The sequence below is a fragment of the Alligator mississippiensis genome, chromosome 4 (assembly GCF_030867095.1).
Source record: "Alligator mississippiensis isolate rAllMis1 chromosome 4, rAllMis1, whole genome shotgun sequence".
Lineage (NCBI taxonomy): Eukaryota > Metazoa > Chordata > Crocodylia > Alligatoridae > Alligator > Alligator mississippiensis.
This window is the reverse complement of record NC_081827.1, coordinates 106,480,004-106,500,840: the sequence shown is the minus strand read 5'-3', so window position 1 is coordinate 106,500,840 and position 20,837 is coordinate 106,480,004. Positions and strand designations below refer to the sequence as shown.

Here is a 20,837-nt window from a genome sequence, read left to right as displayed (position 1 = left end):
GTGGCAATCCCGGGTGTTCTCTTCAGTACAAATGCGGTGGTATCTGAGGGCTTGGCTGTATATCACAGCTTTTTTGGCATGTGTAGGGTGATTGCCTGTTCTGTGCAGATCTGTATGTTGGTCTGTGGGTTTCTTGTATACTGTGGTCTGTATTTTACCCTTCTGGATCCTGATCACTGTGTCTAAAAAGGAGATGTTGGTGCTGGAGTATTCTAAAAAAAGTCGGATGGAGGGATGGTGACTGTTGAATTTGTGATGGAACTCAATCAGAGATTGCAGGTTCTCAGTCCAAACGATGAAGATGTCATCCATGTATCTTTTAGTATAGCAAGGGTTTGATGGTGCAGTTCTTGAGGAAGTCTTCTTCCAGGTGGCTCATAAAAAGGTTGGCATACTGTGGGGCCATTTTAGTGCCCATAGCTGTTCCCATCATCTGGAGGAAGTGTTGATTATTAAAAGTGAAATTGTTGTGTGTGAGGATGAAGTGTATAAGGTCAGTAATATCTTTGGACCTGTATTCTGAGTTGTAATCTTGTTCCTGTAGATATGTAAGGCAGGCTTGGATGCCATCCTGGTGTGGGATGTTGGTATATAGGCTGGTAACATCCATGGTGGCTAGGAGTGTGTTGCTGGGAAGGTGGTCTATGTTTTTAAGTTTCTGTAGAAAGTCTGTAGTGTCTTGTACAAAACTTGCTCTGTGGGTGACAAGCGGTTTTAGGATTGATTCAATGAAACCTGATATTTCCTCAGTTAGGGTCCCATGGTTGGATATGATAGGTCTGCCAGGGTTCCCTTGTTTGTGGATTTTAGGGAGCATGTAAAAAGTCCCTGGGTTAGGTAGCGGGGGGATCAAGGTCTGTAGTTTTTCTTGTAGTCCTGATGGAAATGTTTTGATGGTATTGTTGAGTTTTTTGGTGAAAAGGGGAGTAGGATCTTCTTGTAGTTCTTTGTAGTAGGTGGTGTCAGAGTGTTAGGCCCCAGCTCAAGTCTGGGTTCGTGCCCGGTATGCAAAGGCCAATAAAGATACCAGGGGTGAAAGTATAAAAAAGATTTATTGCTAGCAATAAAAGGTGCAAGCGGAATAATTTCACAAGACAAGCACACACATATTCAATACTGAGCCCCTTATAGACCAGAGGTTGAATCTTCATAAGCATCCTTGTTTGCTAATTGGTTATAAAGGAGTGACGCAAGGAGTTCTTTACTGAGCATGTCTCTATACCTGTGTTTTAGCTATGTATCTCATTAACGTACATATATGTTCCATTAGCATATATCTTCCCCACCTCGGGGTGTGATTTTTAGTATTTTAATGAGCTCTTTGCTCCAGTACCTCTGATTCTGTTTTTTTGTTTTCAAGCTTCCTCTGTCTTAGACTGTCTGCTCCTTATCATTGCAGATGGGCATTCGACACACAACATTCACTTTTGCTTAGGCTTTGCATAGTAGTTTCTAGGTCAAACCTTACATTTCCCTCATCTGGAGCATTTATAATTATTATTAATTATGATTGCTCCATTCAATTTGACTTAACACAAATCTAGTATTTTCAGCTTTCTTTTTTTGCAAAATCATTTGATTTACCTTAGGACTGAAGATAGATGCGATACAAACCGGTATACAATGGATACAGAAACAGATCATAATCCCTATAAAGCAAAACAGAATAACCATACAAAACAACTGCTTCAACCATCCAAAATTGTGAAGCCAGGAAGTTAACCAGGAAAAGTCTAAGCCAGATGTTTCTTTCAATGTCTGTGTCAATCGTTGTAAGGCACCAATTTTGTCTTCAATTAGCACAGAATTATCAGTGAGGTTGAAGCAGCACATTCCTTTTAAGGTTTCACACCCCAGATTGTGTCGTAACAAGAGATAATCAATAGCGGCTCTATTCTCTAAGACAGCGTCCCTTAGTTGTTTTTGTTCAGCATTCAAGGCTGAGAGCGCTCGAGATGTAGCATTTAGTCCTTTTGCTAAAACACAGGCCACTGCATTAAGATTTCTGCTATTACTTACAGCAAGACCCGGAACCCCCACCATAGATGCAGCTAATGCTATGTATTCTGCCTTAGATAATAGTCCAGGGGAATCATTCTCGTCGCAATCAGCAGTGAGAGTAGTGTATGCTCATTTAAACCTCCCACCAAGAGGGGTTTGTTCAGTGTGCATTAGGTCAGACTTCTTTGGAAGAGCTGCAGTTACCCGGGCAATGGTGCATGGTCCCCCAGTAGCATTTGCTGGAAGGTATGAATATATCATTCTCCCGCAGGCCAGAAACCATCCTCAAGGAAGGATGGTATGTGTATATACATAGGATATTTGACTGGTCTTATTACAGAAGATTTTTCTACCTTGGTTCAATTCAAAGCAATTATTGGTACAATTCACTATTAAAAAACATTCAGAAGCATTAGCTGTTGCCTGAACCCGTACAGAAAACATGTCTCTGCTTTTCTCTTTTACAATAGTCCCCCACTTATATATATCCTGATATGTATTTTCCTTCTCTACATCTTTCAGCATAGTATAATTCTGTAAAATTTTCAAAGGGGTAGGTACTGCAATTAAGCATGAGGTAAAAACCAGATGAGCATTGATCCCTCCTGCCAAGCAGAAGTCTGTTCTATTTAATATTTCCCGGGCCAGATAAATCCAGACATTTTCCTGAGGGTCAAATTCTTGTGGTAAAAGATTTTCCCCTCCTATAAGTAGGAGTGGACAAATTAGGGTGCCCCACACTAAAACCTTGAACAATTTCATAATAAGGCTTGTAAAACTTGATCAAAGATTGACAAATTATTCAAAGTTCCTTTCTTTTGAATAAGAATTTTAAGTCCCTTATTGGCTCCACCTTCCACTGTTCTCTGCCTCCGGTCCCGGAGTTTGCAGGAGTTTCTTCTTGTTCTGGTTCAGCCACCGGCTTTAGGCGACTGGAATGTATCCAAGTCTTGATTCCTTCGAGCTTTGCTGCCGTCGGGGTCGTTAAAAGTACTCTATACGGGCCCTTCCATCTGGCTCGAAGTGGTTCCTCGTTCCAATCTTTCACAAGAGCGTAACTTCCAGGTAATAATCGATTTTCCGGGGCAGGAGACTGGTTCTGTGTCTGCAGCACGTCCCGTACCTGCTGATGGATGGAAGACAAAACAGAAACCAAAGACCATACATATTCTCTAATCATTCCCTCTCCTAAAACATGTAACTGTTGTTCAGTACCCATGGGCAGACTCAGAGGGTAAGGCTTACCATACATTATTTCAAATGGGCTTAATCCCAATTTAGAATGTGGTGCGACCCTTACTCGCAACAGGGCTAAGGGTAGGGCCTCTGGCCATTTGAGTCGAGCTTCTTGGCAAATCTTTGCAAGGTGTCTTTTTAAGGTCTGATTCATACGTTCCACTTTTCCACTGGACTGGGGTCTCCAAGGGGTGTGTAAATGCCAGCTGATTCCCAGGAACTCAGAAACCTTTTGAGTAATTTGTGCAATGAAATGTGGGCCATTGTCTGACCCTATTCCTTTTGGAAGTCCGAAGCGAGGTATGATTTCTCGTAGGAGTGCCTTGACCACCTCTCGGGCTTGGGCAGTCCGACATGGGAAGCACTCAACCCAATTAGAGAAAGTGTCCACGAAGACAAGGAGATATCTCATCCCCTGTTGCCGGGGTAACTCAGTAAAATCCACCTGCCATTCTTCTCCTGGCCCATTGCCTATTCTCTGATGTCCTGAAGTTTCTTTTCTCCCTCCTTTTGGGTTATTTCTCTGGCAGACCTCACATGTCTCTGATACCTTCTTGGCAGCCTCTCTTAATCCCACTCCAGTTACATAGTGATTGATCCACCTTATCAGGGCCCTGGGTCCATAGTGGGTGCCATGATAAGCTCTCTTCACTACCACATGGACCCAGGCAGCTGGGATGATAATACGGCCATCCTTTGCTACTAGCCACCCGTGCTCCCCCTTCTTTGCTTGAAACTCTCTTATCAATTGTTTGTCTCTTTCCCCATACTTTGGTGTCACAGGCTGGTATAAGTCTGGGAGGAGAGGTAACAGATTACTTACTTCAGGCAGCAAGTCTGTCTGAGGTTTTTTAGCTGCTTTCTTTGCTGTAGCGTCAGCAAATCGATTACCTTTTGTGGATGAATCATCATTTTTCTTTTGATGAGCTTTGCAGTGCATTATCGCTACTTCTTTTGGTTCCCAGACTGCCTTAAGGAGGGCTTTTATCTGCTTGCTATGTTTAATGCCTGTTCCTTTTGAATCAAGTAGACCTCACTCTTTCCATAGCGCTCCATGAGCATGTAAAACAAGGAAAACATATTTAGAGTCAGTATAAATATTGACAGTTTTGTTGGCCGCCAATTGCAAAGCCCGAGTCATAGCAATGAGTTCAGCCTTTTGAGCTGAAACAGATGGGTTTAAAGGTCCTGCTTCTATCACATTCTGTGTAGTCATGATAGTGTATCCGGATTTTCGAATTCCATTCTCTATACTCGAGCTGCCATCAGTGTAGAACTCCAGGTCAGCTTTTTCAAGAGGTCTGTCTCTCAAATTTGGTCTTGAAGAATAAACAGTTTCCAATGTTTGCAAACAGTCATGCACAAGATCTGGTGTGTCACCCATAGATGGCAACAGTGTTGCTGGATTTACATTGCGAGCAATGGCTAATTTTATTTCAGGCTTATCTAGGAGGATGGCCTGATATCGAGCCATTCGTCCCGGAGTTAACCAGTTCCCTCCTTTCTGTTCCAAGACTGTAAGTACCGCATGAGGAATATATATAATCATTTCATGGCCTAGGGTTAATTTTTCAGCTTCTTGTATTAGCAGACAGGTAGCAGCAACAGCCTGGAGACAAGCAGGCCATCCACATGACACAAAGTCTAATTTTTTTGAAAAATATGCCACTGGTCATTGCCAGCTATCCAATTTCTGTGTTAAGACTCCCACGGCTACCCCACCTCGGTCATGCACAAAAAGGGAAAAAGGCTTACTCATGTCCGGTAGTCCTAAGGCGGGTGCTTCAATGAGAGCCTGCTTTAACTGGCAGAATGCTTGCTCACACTCTTCAGTCCATTCGAGTACCTTTTCATCTCCGTGTGTTGCCTCATATAGAGGTTTTGCAATAACCCCAAAATTTGGAATCCAAATCCTGCAAAAACCTACTGTACCTAAAAATCCTCGTAGTTGTTTCTTTGTTATTGGGGGTGCCAGCCGGCATATAGCTTCTTTTCTTTCAGGCAACAGGGCTCTCTGACCAGGCTGTAATTCAAATCCCAAATATGTGACCTTCTGGGATATGGGCTGCATCTTTTTCCTGGAAACGCGATACCCTTGTTGACCCAGAAAATTAAGGAGGCAAATTGTTCCTTCCAGGCAGCTTGCTTCAGTGGTGGCTGTTAAAAGCAAGTCATCTACATATTGCAAAAGAGCACAGGACAGTGGCAATTCTAGCCTGCGTAAATCCTTGCTTAATGCATTGCCAAATAAGGTTGGGCTGTTTTTAAATCCTTGGGGTAAAACAGTCCAGCACAACTGAGTCTTAATGCTAGTATCTGGGTCTTCCCATTCAAATGCAAATATTTCCTGAGATCCCTTCTCTACCGGTATACAGAAGAAAGCATCTTTTAAATCAATAACCGTAAACCAATTATGATCTGGGTTCAAAGCAGATAGCAAGGTGTACGGATTACGCACGGCCGGGTATATACTCACAACCACTTTATTTACAGCTCTCAAGTCTTGGACGAAACGATATTCATTACTCTTAGGCTTCTTCACAGGCAAGATGGGTGTGTTAAAAGCTGATGTACATTCACGGAGAAGGCCATACTCCAGGAACCGTTCAACTAATGGCTTCAGTCCTTTCCTGGCTTCCATCTGCATTGGATATAGTTTCACACATGGAGGCTGGGCCCCTGGCAAAAGTTGAATCTTCACAGGGTCAGCATTTTTAGCCTTCCCGGGTTGGTGACCTGCCCATACCCATGGAACAACAGCATCGAGCAGGGGTTGAGGAATATCCGGTGTACTCTCCTCTTGGAGAAGGCCGAGAAGGCAAGCCTATAAATGCCACCCCTTTTCAGGAGGCACTGTTAAAAACATTTGCCCATCCTGGAACGACAACGTAGCTTGCAGTTTACAGAGGAGGTCTCTCCCTAAAAGGGGAACGGGGCAGTTTGGCATGTACAAGAATTGATGGGTAACTTCGGCCTGCCCAATATTACAGGTCATTGGCTGTAGGAAGGATCGTGTTACTGCCTTCCCTGTAACCCCTACCACCGGCACAGTCTTTTTACTTAAAGGTTTCAGTTTTTGAGTTAAGACAGAATGGGCAGCACCTGTATCTACGAGAAAATCTACCAATTCATCTCTGTCCCCTGGTTGCTTTTAACCAGAGGCTCGTCAGGGGACACTGGGATCTGGGTTATCTTTCCCTCCCGGGCCTCCGGTCCCCTTCAATCTGAATCCCTTCCAAAAGCGAACAATCCACTGCTCTCCTCTTTTTTTTTTTTCACCTTCCCCAACTTTTCGATAAGGGCATTCCCGCTTCCAATGTCCTTTTCATTTGCAAAAGGCACATTGATCTTTCTCTAATGGACCCCGTCTCTGCGGCTGTCTCCAGGATCCCTCATCTCTAGGTTTTCTTGTGATTGCAGCTGCCACTAGGGCTGCCTGCATTTTTATCTTTCTCTCCTCTTTCTTGTCCTGTTTCTTTTCCTGAACACTTTCTCGGTTAGTAAATACTTGGTAAGCAATGTCTACTAGTTGGGAAATAGGCATACCTGTTGCTCCGTCTGCCTTCTGCAACTTCTTTCTAATGTCTGGTGCACTCTGAGCCATAAAGATCATATTTACCGTGCGAGCATTCGATGCATCCTCCGGATCCTCACGAGTGTATTGTCTGAAAGTATTGTAAATTCTTTCCAAAAAAGCACTCGGGGTCTCATTAGCCTCCTGTCGAATCTCATACACCTTACTGAGATTTTGAGGTTTTTTCACAGCATCTCTCAATCCTCGGAGGATATATTCTCGATAGGCACGGATGGAGGTCATATCTTGGTCTGGTTTCCAATCTGGCTCCTGGATGGGGACATGATCGTCTCTATTTCCTTGCAGGTTCCCTGCAATAATTTCCTTTTCCACGTACTCACAAGCTTTGTTCACTACCATTCTCCTTTCCTCTGGTGTCAACAAGATATCTAGAAGAGACTGAACATCTGCCCAAGTTGGGTTATGGGTTTTGAAAATCTTTTTAAACTGGTTCTGTACCTTTTCAGGATTCTCTCTCAAGCTGGGGTTATTGTTCTTCCAATTGTACAAATCTGAGGTATTAAAAGGAATGTGCACAAAGGTTCGACGGTAGGTTGGCTCACCATCATCTTCGAGAGGCCCGGGTACCACTTGTTCTCTTAGGGGAAATACCCCATTTCCCTTCCCACGGCCAGGATCAGATTCCCTGTGATGTTTTCCCTTAACCCCGGAGTCTGCTTCTAACTGTACTCTCCATCCTCCTCCCGGGCTTATATCAGGAGAAGTCGGGGAATTTGGAGATTGCCAAACACCTGACGGCCATGGTTGGCGCTGTTCCAGATCCCTATGTCGGGGGGTATTTACAACTTCTGCCTCAGGGGGGGAAGAAGCAGGAAGAGCAGATGCCAACGAGGAATCAGATGAATCAGGAGGAGGAGGAGGAGGAGGAAGAGGATAAGGTAAAGGCAACACAGGGGGAAGAGCCTCCGGCTCCGGACAGTCCAGGACAGGATTTGCAGCTGGTCGAGCCACAGCCATCTCACAGATCCCAACCCCCTCCCCCAATCCACATTCCTCCAAAACTTTTTTATCTCTACAAAGAGACATAAACGCTTGCGCATACATCAATTCCTCCCATTTACCATTCTGCCGGCAGAACAAAATCAATTGTAAGATGGTATTATAATTAACACTTCCCTCCCGAGGCCAATATTCTTTATCATCTAGCTGATAGCGTGGCCATGCAGTTTCACAGAAGAATTTAGCTTTCTTCTTAGTCATAGCATCCTCACCAAACTCTGCCCAATGTCTCAATACGCAAGAGAGGGGGGTACATTTGCTAACCTTACTGTTAATAGTACCCATTTCAGGGCTGCCTTCCCAGTTCTGACCGTCCGACTTACCTGGGATCCAGGGATCTGTTTTTAGTCCTTGTCCTCACAGGGGAAAAATCACTGGTCTTGGACTCGGGCCAGACAGAATACTTGCAGAGATAATCCCAGGCAGACGTACTGATGGTAGGCCTTATGCTCTTTCTACCCTCTCACCCAGGTGCCTGTTACTGATACTTTCACTCTATGGCGTTGCACCGTTAGGCTACTGCCGCCTCAGCGATCCAGCTCCTCCTGAAACAAAAGTCTCACCGGGAAAAGAAATCCCGGGGCGCGCTCGACTTTTGATAAGAAAAAGCAGATAAACTGGTCGTCAGTTAGTCCGGGCAAAGCTTATCTACGGCAGTCCCATCTGGGGTGCCAAAAACTGTTAGGCCCCAGCTCAAGTCTGGGTTCGTGCCCGGTATGCAAAGGCCAATAAAGATACCAGGGGTGAAAGTATAAAAAAGATTTATTGCTAGCAATAAAAGGTGCAAGCGGAATAATTTCACAAGACAAGCACAAGCACATTCAATACTGAGCCCCTTATATACAAGAGGTTGAATCTTCATAAGCATCCTTGTTTGCTAATTGGTTATAAAGGAGTGACGCAAGGAGTTCTTTACTGAGCATGTCTCTATACCTGTGTTTTAGCTATGTATCTCATTAACGTACATATATGTTCCGTTAGCATATATCTTCCCCGCCTCGGGGTATGATTTTTAGTATTTTAATGAGCTCTTTGCTCCAGTACCTCTGATTCTGGTTTTTTTGTTTTCAAGCTTCCTCTATCTTAGACTGTCTGCTCCTTATCATTGCAGATGGGCATTCGACACACAACATTCACTTTTGCTTAGGCTTTGCATAGTAGTTTCTAGGTCAAACCTTACAAGAGAGCTGTCCGTTGGCTTCCTTTATGTAATCCTCACGGTTTAGGATGACTGTGGCTCCTCCTTTTTCTGCTGGCTTTATTACTATTTGGTGGTTGGATCTTAGAGATTCTATGACCTTTTTCTCTGGTAGAGAGAGGTTGTTGTGGTGGCGTACGTTGTCATTTCATTGTTCATTCTTTCCCTGAAGCAGTCAATGTAGTGGTCAAGGTTAGGGTTTTGTCCACTGTGAGGTGTCCAATCTGATGTTTTTTGGGGCTTTTTGGCATTGATCCTTTCCTGAATGTTGTGAGAGGATGAGCTGTCGTTGGGAGTGGGTTCAGTTTGGTCGTGGAAATATTCTTTGAGGCACAGGCGTCGGAATAATTCTTCTAGTTCTCCACATTGAAGTATTTTGTTAGGGTATTTTTCTGGACACATTAATTCATTTATCTTCATAGCACCCTTAGGAGCTAAAGTGGTATTTATCAACCTCATTTTACAGATGAGGGATGGAAGCACAAAATGTTTAAAGTAAAAAATATCCATTCTTTCTGCATGCCCACTTGAGATTTCTAGGCCTGGATTTTTCCAAGGGCATAGCATTTTCTAGCTTGTTTACAGTCCACCTCCCATTTATTTCATTTGCCTCTGTGTGTTCAGTACTTCTGCAAATCAAGTCACAAGGTCTCAAATTGGGCCCTTGGAATTTTATGACTAGTCCAGCATCACACATGAACTCTTGGCAAGAACTCTGTCTCAAGGGCAGCATTCAGTAGCCTAATCATAAGATCCTGTCTTCTTTTCCTATGATCTCCTGCCTCATTTGCTACATATCTGCAGCAAATGAAGCTGGGATGTTACAAACATCAGTATTCTTCACTACAAAGACCTAGGTTTGTGCCCTGATCACAGTCCATTTTGTGCGCTAAATGAGGCAGAGATCCTGTGGAAAAAACTGAAATCAAAGACTGTATAAAAATACATATGTAACATGCATAAGGGGATTGAAAAAAGGCTGCACAGCAGCTCCAGTTCTGGTAATTCCTAATTTTTGAATGCTTGATTTTATAACTAATATAAGTTTAACATCATTTTTATATAATATCTTAGATTAAAAAAACAAACTGAAATAAAAAAAAAATCCTCACATGAAATGACAATGACCTCCATGCAGGTCATCAGCAGAGTTAAAACTTATAGATCTTCAGCACAAGCCACTATCCCTTGAGCTAACAAAGAAAGTGAGAGCAGTACCATGCTCCATCTATCTATCTCTGGTACTTCTATGCTGTGAAGAGTACCAGAGTATCTCAGACTCATACTGCATTCATCTTCACAACATTACCTTGAGGTAGAGAATTACTATTATGCCTATTTTGGAAATGGGAAAGTGAGGCACAGAGGGGCTAAGTGACTTCCCTATGTAATTTGCAAAGTCTGTAGCAGAAAAGAAAATTAAACTTTTTTACCCTAACTACTGCATCACCCTTCTCCTCTTCTTATCTTAATCTCCATGGACCAGCCATTATATAGAGATGAGACACATATTTACATTCCAGTCAGGCTATTTCCCTCTCCTCTACACTGCTTAGGCACTAAGAGCAGAAGACAGAATATTTCTGTTTTCTGTTACACGGCCTCATGGTACAGTGGCCTCTGGCAGTCAGAAGACATGGTTCTAATGGAAAATTCTGCTCAGCCATGCAGCCTCTGGAATATAGCATGCTCCATCACTTTGTGGAGAAGAGTCTCATCAGTTATGTAAAACCATCCAGAGATAGAACAAGTTCCATGCAGGTGAAATTTCTGAAGAATAGATATGCTAAACTCTACCCAACCTACCCTGAACATTTGCAAACTACCAAAATGTGGGCATATTTTCTGGACAATGGCAGAAGGCACATTCCTGGCACAACAGTGACCCCCAGCCAATGTTATTCCCAAGTACTCCAAAGTACAAAGACACCTGATTTTTTTTCAGTGCAACAACTATACAAATATTGTACCTGGAAAAACTATACATGTGTATGTGTGTGTGTGTTCAGAAAAGCACACACACACATATAGTGTGTAATTTTCTGAGTTGTGGGGGGACCTCATCTTAGATTCAAATTAATATAGTATATTTTTAGATGTAGATAGATAGATAGATAGATAGATAGATAGATAGATAGATAGATAGATAGATAGATAGCAGGGCTGTGTGAAGCTTCAGGTGCTGATTCAATTCGGAGGAGATTCGACCCGATTCAGTGGTCAAATCTCTGAATCAGAATTGAATCAGGAGACCAATTAAAAGGTCTGAATCAATTTGAAGTTCTCCAAATTGATTTGGAAAATATTCGGAGAGCTTCGGAGATTCGGGCAGTCCCCATTCGCTGCAGCAGGGAGCTGGACCCAGATTCCAAGCTGGTAAGTAGGGGGAGGGGGAGGAAGGGCTGCAGGAGGGGGGAGGGGACCAAAGGGGGACCCCTGCCAGGCCCCATCCCCTGCCTGATCCCCTAGCCCCCCTGAGTGCCCCCCAGCCCCCCCCCCCATGGCTGCTCTGCCCAGCCCCAGTTCCCAGATCTTTAAAAAAAAGACCCCACTCACCGGCTGCTGCCATTGGGGGGTGGGGGGGGGCGATCCACACTGGACCCACTGTCCTGTGATGCATGGGGGGCTCTGCCACAAGCCCCACCACCCACTCTCTCAGCCCCCACCCATGGCTGCCCCGCCCACCCCAGCTCCCAGCCCCTTAAAAAAGCCTCAACTCACCGGCTGCTGCAGCAGCCTCAGGGCTTCTGGGAACAGTGATTCAAATCACCAAATTGAATCACTATCCCCTGAATCAGCCAAATCTGAATCCGAAGTGAATACCAGCCACTTCACACAGGCCTAATTGCTAGATGGTAGCGGTGTACGAAACAGGCCCTATTTGATTCGGATTCAACCCAAATCGGGGACAGTGATTCGATCTGTTGATTTGGATCACTGCCCCTGATTCAATTTGGCTAAATCCAAATCTGACAATGTGATACTTATGCAGCAAATCAGCAATTCAGACATAGGCACAGCTTTAAAAGTTTTTTCTATATACTTTGAGGTAGCAGCATGGCTTGTGATTGCTGTGATGCTGGGGTGGATGAAGCATCCCACAGCAGCACAGGGGGCTCTCCAACGTGCTCAGCAGTGAACCTGGAAGTGGACCGGAAGTACTTCTGGTCCACTTCTGGGTCTGCTGGGGAGCACACGGTGCCTTCCACCCCCGCACTCTCCCAGCCCAGTGATTGGCCATGGGGGGACCCCAGGTTCCTCTCCAGACCCAGGAGGTACCAGTCACCAAACCATAGGGGGGCCTCCAGCACACTCCCTGGTGGACCCAGAAGTGCTTCTGGTCCAGTTCCGGGTCTGCTGCCAAGTGTGCTGGGGAGGCCCCCACACTTCTATGGGATGCTGCATCTGCCCCAGCGCCACAGCATTCAGAACCCCTGCTACCTAAAGGTATGTAGAAAAAAACATTTAAATCTGTATCTATGTCCAAATCACCAAATCTGTCTGAATCTCTCCGAATCGATTTGGAGGGTTCTGAATCAATTCAGAGTTTAAAGGGTCCTCTGATTTGATTCAGATTTGGAGATTCGGCCACCAAATTGGGCCTAATCGAATCAGGGACTGAAGCTTTGCACAGCCCTACTGGATGGTGATTATACAGAGGGTGGAGCTACTTGTAGACTATTATTTGTAATTACATGGAACAGGACAAGGAGCAATGGTCTAATATTGCAGCAAGGGAAACCAAGTTTAGAGATTAACTTTCTCACTATGATGGTGATTGAGGCATTGGAACAGACTACCCAGACAGGCTGTAGATTTTCCATTCTTGGAAGCTTTTAAGCGCAGATTAAACAAACACCTGTATGGCATGGTTTAATTGGGGATGATTCTTCCTTGAGCAAAGGCCTAGACTAGATGACCTCATGAGGTCCCTTCCATCCCTACCTCCCTATGATCCTATGTTTCATGTTCATTTACTAGTCACATGAGTTAGCACAAGTATTGGGAAGGACAGCCATTCTTCAGAGAATACACATTCCTCCATCTGAACAAGTGCATAAAATATGTACCTCTGTGTTTGTTCAAAGTTAGAAGTATTCTGAGTAGAAAATAACTTTAAAATCAACCCCCTGTCATAAATGATTCGTGCACAGAAGTGCATAAAATTTTCCTGTGAAAATTTCTTTGCAATGAATCATGTAACTAGCCATAGCGACTGAACACTTTAAGATATCTCTATTTGATACCATTTAAAAAAAAACAATAGCATAAAAATGGCTCTGAAGAGAAATTGTTTTTTAAGCACCTCAATCAAAAGAGTGTGGGGAAGGGTTTTCCCCATAATTTTTCATTTACATGTGTAACTGGAGAGACATATCTACTAACTGATTGACAATGTATGATTTGTTTGTTGTCATTATCAAGCCAGAACCAATATAGCTAGGAGATAGAGCTGACTTTTTCCTATTTTACACATTATTAACAGCATGGCTAACTAAATTATAATTTTAGTGCCTTTCTAAGAAGTGATGATCTGTTCTACTAGGTAAAAAGAACACACAGGTTGACTTTCAAGCATCAATCAAATTGGGTATCAGTGTCAGTTACAAAAATAATCTTTTAATCACATTTTTGAGGGGAGAAGAGACAAAGAGAGACTATGAAATGATGCATTTTTGCTGAATCACTTCTAAAAAGATAAGCGTCTTCTGCAGTAGATTCAAAGAGATACCCCCTCCTATTCAGTCCATCTCAGTCTGTGAGTTGAGGCTATCTTGACTATATTTATTTTGGCATGATACAGCTAAGAAGGTGACTCTGATTCAAATAGCAGAAGGCATATGTTCTTGAGAATTAAGATGTCAAGGAGCCACTAACCATTTTACCTTTGACCTTAGACTACCATCCCCCCTTGAAAAAAATCTAGTAACAAAATGAAAGCACTTTATGGGAAATACCTCATTTTCTCTAGTTTCTATCACAGTGGTATATCATTTTGTAAAGCCTAGCTATTTTATCTAATCCCTTACTAAAAAATCTGTTTTGTGAAACAGATTTTCTGAGGAATTTTCCCCTTTCGGCTCCCAGTACTGGGAAAACTCTTCCTATATCTTGCAATCAGATCTAGGTATCGTAAAGATCCCCTAGACACGACATTTCCAAAAAGTTCACAACACTACTTTCCCTCATCAGAGGCCTGAAAAGTAACAGAAAGGATACGATCAGATAAAATATTACTGGCAACTAGGGCCACGCGAAATTTGCCGGCAGTTTTGTTTTGACTCATTTCAAGCTCAAAACAGTGAAATCAAAATGAAACAGAGAGCTTTGAAACAGCCTCGAAACAAAACAAGGCAATTCAAAACATTTCAAAAATTTCAAAACGTTTCAAGTTTCAAAGCTCTAGCTGGGCTTGCCTGCAGGGAAACAGAAACTAAAGTAAGGAGAGGGAGGGGGAAGGAAGGAGAGCTCTCATTATTGACTGTGGAGCTGGCCAGTGACTGTAACTCTTCCCTGAGGTGACTTCCAATCCCAGTGCTCTGGGGGAGGGATGGAAAAACTACATAAAAAGCAGCATTGTTTTGCCTGTCAGCAGCCAGAGGTGCAGGGCCCCAGAACCCAGACTCCCCCTGCACCTATCTCCTTGACAGCTGGCAGGCTTTGTGACCACAGCAGGGCCTAGCAGGCCTGCAGTTTCACCCCTCTCTGCCCTAAGACAGACACAGTCAGTTGCACAAGCACCCATGTCACAAGTTTTGCCTGTCAGCAGCCAGAGGTGCAGGGCCCCAGAACCCAGAAGCTGCTTCACCTATCGCCTTGAAACTTGGCAGGCTTCATGGCCTCAGCAGGAGCTAGCAAGCCTGCAGTTTTGACCCTACTGTGGCTTAACATATACATGTGACATGAGTTTTACTTTCAAGACTTTGAGGTGCAGTTTCCCCAAAACCCCTGCACCTATCTCCTTGAGACGTGGCAGGCTTCATGCTCTCTGAAGGGGCTACAAATCCTACATGTTTCATCCAAATCAGGGCAGAAAGTACAAAGTTATAGGCTGTTTTGAGCTTCCCCATTGTAGCCTATGGGTGAAATGTCGAAACAGCAAAATGTTTCAACGAAATGAAATGAAACAGAACAGTGGTTTCGAATCAAAACAAAATTTGAAATGAAACATTGTTCCATTGAAAAGTCAAAATGCAAGTCGAAATGGAGCAGTGTCGTTTTGCACAGCCCTACTGGCAACATATTTAAGGAGGCTAGGAGGAGCAATGAAACAGCTTCTCTTCATTACCTCTGAGGGCATTCAAAACCTCAGTGCAAAGAAAAAATACAAACAGAACAAAGGACATTGTGAGAAAAACCTTGGTCTGTTGCCAAGGTCCTCAATTTCTAAACTCTTTACATTTAGATTGTTTGATTGTTAATTTTACACTAAAGGCTTCTTTTGCATTTTGTATAATTTTGTAACCATGTTCACAGCTGAAGTGAAAAACGATCTAGCCTGGATCAGGTTTATTCTTTGTTAAATAATATTATACATTGACATTAGTCAGTATGTGAACTTTAGAGCACTTACAACAGTCTATATTGAAAGAGAAAGCTAAAATCAACCCTAAATTCAGCATAGCAGGCATTCAGCTATAATCTTTTTAATTTCTTCTGTTTCTCCTGTGTGCTGGTTAAACAGGCCCTAGAAGAATGAACAGATTTTTTTTTCCTGAGTGGTCTATCTCTTCTGCTTAGTTAACATGCAGTTTTTCAATAGTTATTTGACAGATACTTTTAGTATTCTTTTCCTGGTCTCTACCTTTGGCAGTAGAAGTGTCCTTGTCTCTGTCATCAAAACTTTTGAGACTTATTTGAATATAAGCACTAAGTTGTGTCCCATTATTTTGGATGTAGAAGGGGGGAAAGCAAAAAGCTCCAGGTTTCTTTGGCCAACTGAAAAAAGATTTCCTGGACAAGATAATAACTTGTGGTTCCTTCCTACCAAGTGGTGTTCAACCTTTTTAGCTAGGAGACCAGATGGGCAATGCCTGGTCTGTCCATGGGCTGCATCAGGCCAGTAGCCCTGATCTGGTACCAATAGGGTGGGCACAGTAGGACCCCATCCAGCCATGTGAGGAAGATGCAGGGCAGGGGGATGTCGCCTAGCTGAAACCTGTCCCTGCAGGAGGAAGGGGATTTGACCTAGCCCCATGGAAGGGAAGGAGCATGGGCCAGCTGCAAGGGGAAGGTAGCTTGGCCTGGTCCCAATGCCACTGCAGGAGGGGTAGGGGGTATAGCCTGCCCCCAACCCACCGCATGGTGCTTGGAGTTTGGCAGCAGGGGGAGGCTGGCAGTATTAACTGCCACCATTCCCCTGTTACCAAATTTCCTGACCTGTAGGAGAAACCCACAGGCCACATTTTGCCTGTAGGCCAGAGGTTGAATACCCCTGGATCCAACCCAAATCATCTTATGACTTATTTGTGATCAAGAAAGATGTTGCTACCTTCTATTTAGTTAGCAAGTCCTAAGGTTCATGCAATTTTCCCTGTATACAGAAAGTGCTAAAGGAAAATCAAGGATAATCTATGAGGGCATACAACTTGATTTACTTTAACAACTACCTTGGCATAGTGTTTTAATGTATTGTGTATGTATCAAAGGTTATATAATAGGCATGTTTCATAAATCCAGTAAGGCTTTGAGATGAGTTTCTCAAAAACTATTTTTTTTTTTTTATCAGGGAGACACTAGTGTCTTATCTTTAAACTGGCATCCTTGATTCATATTCTGAAAAGCAGAGACTCAAGCGCATTACAAAATGGAAATCTAGATTAAATAGGGTCAAAATGATGAAAAATCTAAAGATTTTCCAGGAAAAAAAGTTGTTTTGAACTGTTTTTGTAACTAACTTGTAAAGGAACTAAATAGGATAGACCAAAAATACCAACCCCACAGCTGTTATGAACACAATTATACAAGTAATTGTTCTAGCAACAGGCCAGCAGAGACTTATGGCTTACTGTAGTTGTGACTGCAGTATAGATAGCCATATCGACACTAGCTCTAATCTAGCTAGCTTGGTACCAATACTAATGGTAAAATATAGCTGCTGTAATGCTTACCCAGGGTCCCAAGTGGGTTTGTATAGCTCACATGGAGGTCCCTAGAACAGGTTCCACTTAAGATGTGATTAATTAGTTCATTACGCTTTAAATTGTTACCTGGCCACACGTAAAAATACCCAAGTGAATTCAGATACCAGAAGCCATCCAACTGTGGCAGCACAGCACTCAACATGCAATATGCCTTGCAAAAAATCAGAATAAATATATTTATTTTATATTTCAGCTGTGGCTGAGTGCTTTGAGGACCTGAGTTAACTCAGGTGTCAGTACACTACAGTGCAGTGTACGCATGCCAAAATCACATAGTAGGCCAGTGACAGAAATGGGAAGACAACCCACGTTTTCTGGCTTCTAGTCTATTGATTTATCCCCTGAACCCTGTGCCATCCACTTGGCTTCAAATATTAGCACGTACTATTACAGTAAAATTTGAGTGTACAATGAAAATAGACTAATTTATATCAATCAGGTAGTAGTAAGTATTTGTTCTTAGGGGTGAAAAAAAATCTAAAAAAGTTATCTTAAAAATGACTGAAAGAATTTCACAAGGTCCCTATTAAGGAAGAAGTTTCCGCTTCCCAGATGATGTCAAATATTTTGGATGATATGTTCAATAATTGTTACCTTTCAAAATGAAGACTAACATTACCCTATCTTTGTATTTCTTGTGATATCACAACATGCCTTTTGGTAGGTTAAATTTGGAAGGTGACAGACAGAAAGTTATCCTTTTAATCATCTTAATACTGAGCACCGAGACATAGACACAGGACTCCATTTTAAGGGTCATTTCTTAGAGTGCTTTTTCTGTGCTTTACATTTGCCATCTTCTCCTATAACTAATTGGGATATAGAAGTGGTTATTTATCAAAATATAAGAAAAATGCACTGGTGACACTCATTTTGCTTCACACCAAAAGGGATATGCTCTTGCACACCATGTCATATCAACTCATAGTTATTGGAAGCCATTTTTTCCCCAGGAAACCATAGCAACCAAGGTTTACAACTTGTACCTCCTGCTGTAACACAACTGCAAGACATTAGGGCCTAAAAATGGTGGTGCCTGGATACACAGTGACATTTTTTAAATATGTAAAGTAAATGAACCTAGACAAATGTTTGATGAACTACACTACAAAATATTAGAGGCTTTACGTTATTGGTGTCAATGTGCTGAATGATACTTATTCTCTATTACAGTTACAATGACTTAAAATCTGTTTTAGACCTTATATTCTTTTCACTGATAACACTGAGGGAAATTGTCACTGCTGCATATGATATAATATACAGGTTTACTGTAGCCATAAAATATGTTAAAATGAAGCCACTAGAATCAAATGGAAATAAACTGACTTACTGTGAATGAGTTATGGCACAGAAAGTAAGTGAACACCCATGTAATTTCAAATAGCCTGTGCACTAACCTGGGTCTCGACTGCCAACTCTAATTTTTTCTACTTCCCTCCCAAATCAAGCCCACAAGAAAAAGAAGCAAAGTACAATGCACAGAAATGAAACCCAGATAGCAAATACAACACATATACAACATGCCCATGAATGTAATATGCAACTTGTTTTTGAAAACCAGAATGAAGGATAAAAAAAGTTTTTTCCAGAGTTGTTGCTGCATAAATCAGGGACAGAACCTAGTCTTCAGCTGACTTACCTCTCTTTCCTTTTTAACTGACATTCAAAATCTAGCTGCTGCTGGGAACTGGTCTCCATAGATATATTAATGATTTTGAAAAGAGCTAATGAGTCTCCAAGGCTGTGAAATAGAAGGAGAAAGGCCAGGAGCAACTAGCAGAGAGCAATATTGACCTAAGAAAGGTTAGCTCAATTAGTGGAACATCCAGAACATTAAAAAAGGAGAGACAATCATTAACACTCATGGAGTGAAACAATAAGCCATTAAGTTAACTGAGTCCTTCAGCTGCCTGAGTAGTAATGCAACAGCTGCTGCATTGTGGAGTAGGAATCAAAGCAGTATGCTTCTAATCCTGGTCAAAAAAATCAATTTCTCCATTCAACACATGTACCCCAATATTGGAGAGCTGATTCTGGGACGAAAGATGTACAGAGGACTGTATCCCAGGAATAGCCCCTACTATAGTAAAAGGACAACCTGAGTTTCTTATTACCATATACTATACTATATTTAATGAATTGCAGCAAACCTCCAATTAGAGTTTCCTTCACAATAAACTGTCATTAAGATTTAGATTCATATCTTTCTAGACCAGAAGGGACCATTGTGATCATCTTTGACCACTATGATCATTGTTTCTTAGAGCATAAAGTAAAATGCTCAAGCGTGCTTCAGACTTAATTATGAATTATGCAACAACACACAAAGGAAATGCACTGAAAAAGCATATAATTAAGTTCAATATTTCATGTTCCTTCATTTCATTCCAGCATCATTAAGATTTGATTTACTATAGTTTGTGAAATTTCATTTAATTTACGACATTAACCTTCAAAATGAATATGGTTATTTAAAGTTGGGAAGTGGAATTTTTGCTTTGCCAAATGAAAAGTTCATATTGCAAAAAGGATTAAAAAAGCGCATGCACGCACACACTGCAAAGTGGCACGCGATACACCAGATTCCTATTGTGAAGCACAAATTCTTTGCAACACTGGGAGACATCGCAGAACAAAAATACTATTAGAACTGTTTCAAAAGGAACATTTTTGGCTAGGATAGAGACTTTTGACATTATTTATTAGGTTCAAAAATGCTTAACAAAAGCCTAACAATAGTCCTGTGGAAACCACTACATCTGAGGCACTTTCTGTTGTTATGTGCAGGCATTGATTTGAAGATGGCCAGCATTAGTGGAACAATTCCCTCACAGCAGTCAATGCAAGTGAGCATTCATACACATACAAGCAAAAGCCTGTGAACAAACCATATGGAAACAGGAAAAAAAGTAAACATTTATTAACCTCTTTGTGGGGAGATCGGTGGAAGAACAGGCCAGTGGTGAAGGAGACGGTCATGCCAAATTTCTACGAAAGACGGTGTTTGCCCTGAGCATTTTTTCACAGAATATGATGAACCCTGGAGATTGTCTGCAGTGCCATGGTAACTGGAACTGTTCAGGCTGGGGTTCAGAATATTGTTGCAGTAACCATTTGCCACCATAAGAGAGCTTTTCTGTAGAGCGGACTGGTTGGAGACTTGGCTGCTGCTACTGTCTGCTTCAAGTTCTGTGTCTGAGGAAGCCATTGCAGACATGGAAAAGGAGGAAGAGCGAAGCTGAGAAAGAGGTGTGCTCCCCTTTCTGCTGATGGTAGCACTAGAAAGCTTTCTAGAAAAATCTGTAATATAAACACAGTAAGTATCTCTACAGACATGAACACACAAAAAGATATGCACAGATAAAACAGTGTGCCCTCAAGCATACCCGCATACACCTATGAAATGCATGCAGATATATGAGGGTGCTGTAGAAAGTAACGACAATTTCAAAATAAAATCTGTTGTGCACAAGTGGGAAACTAAACAGCAGAGGACAACATTATTGGCACCCATCATTTACAACTATGTAGAGAAGTGGGATGCTCCAGTAATGATCACTGTACACAATATGGTTTTATTGCAAAATTGCCATTGCTTTCAGAAACACCCTCTCCATCTATGAATATATGTCAATACACATCAAATTAAATTTGGTAGCAT

At 42.3% G+C, this 20,837-nt stretch overlaps 1 protein-coding gene across 2 annotated transcripts in view; it reads right to left on the bottom strand.

The window, feature by feature from the left end:
* LOC106737859 (uncharacterized) overlaps positions 1-20,837 on the bottom strand; it is a 283,248-nt gene that overhangs the window by 154,374 nt on the left and 108,037 nt on the right. For both annotated transcript variants that reach the window (XM_019489653.2, XM_019489655.2), the window contains exon 5: positions 20,102-20,476. In XM_019489653.2, coding sequence (XP_019345198.2) covers positions 20,102-20,476 — 375 coding nt within the window. The remainder of the gene's footprint in view (positions 1-20,101; positions 20,477-20,837) is intronic.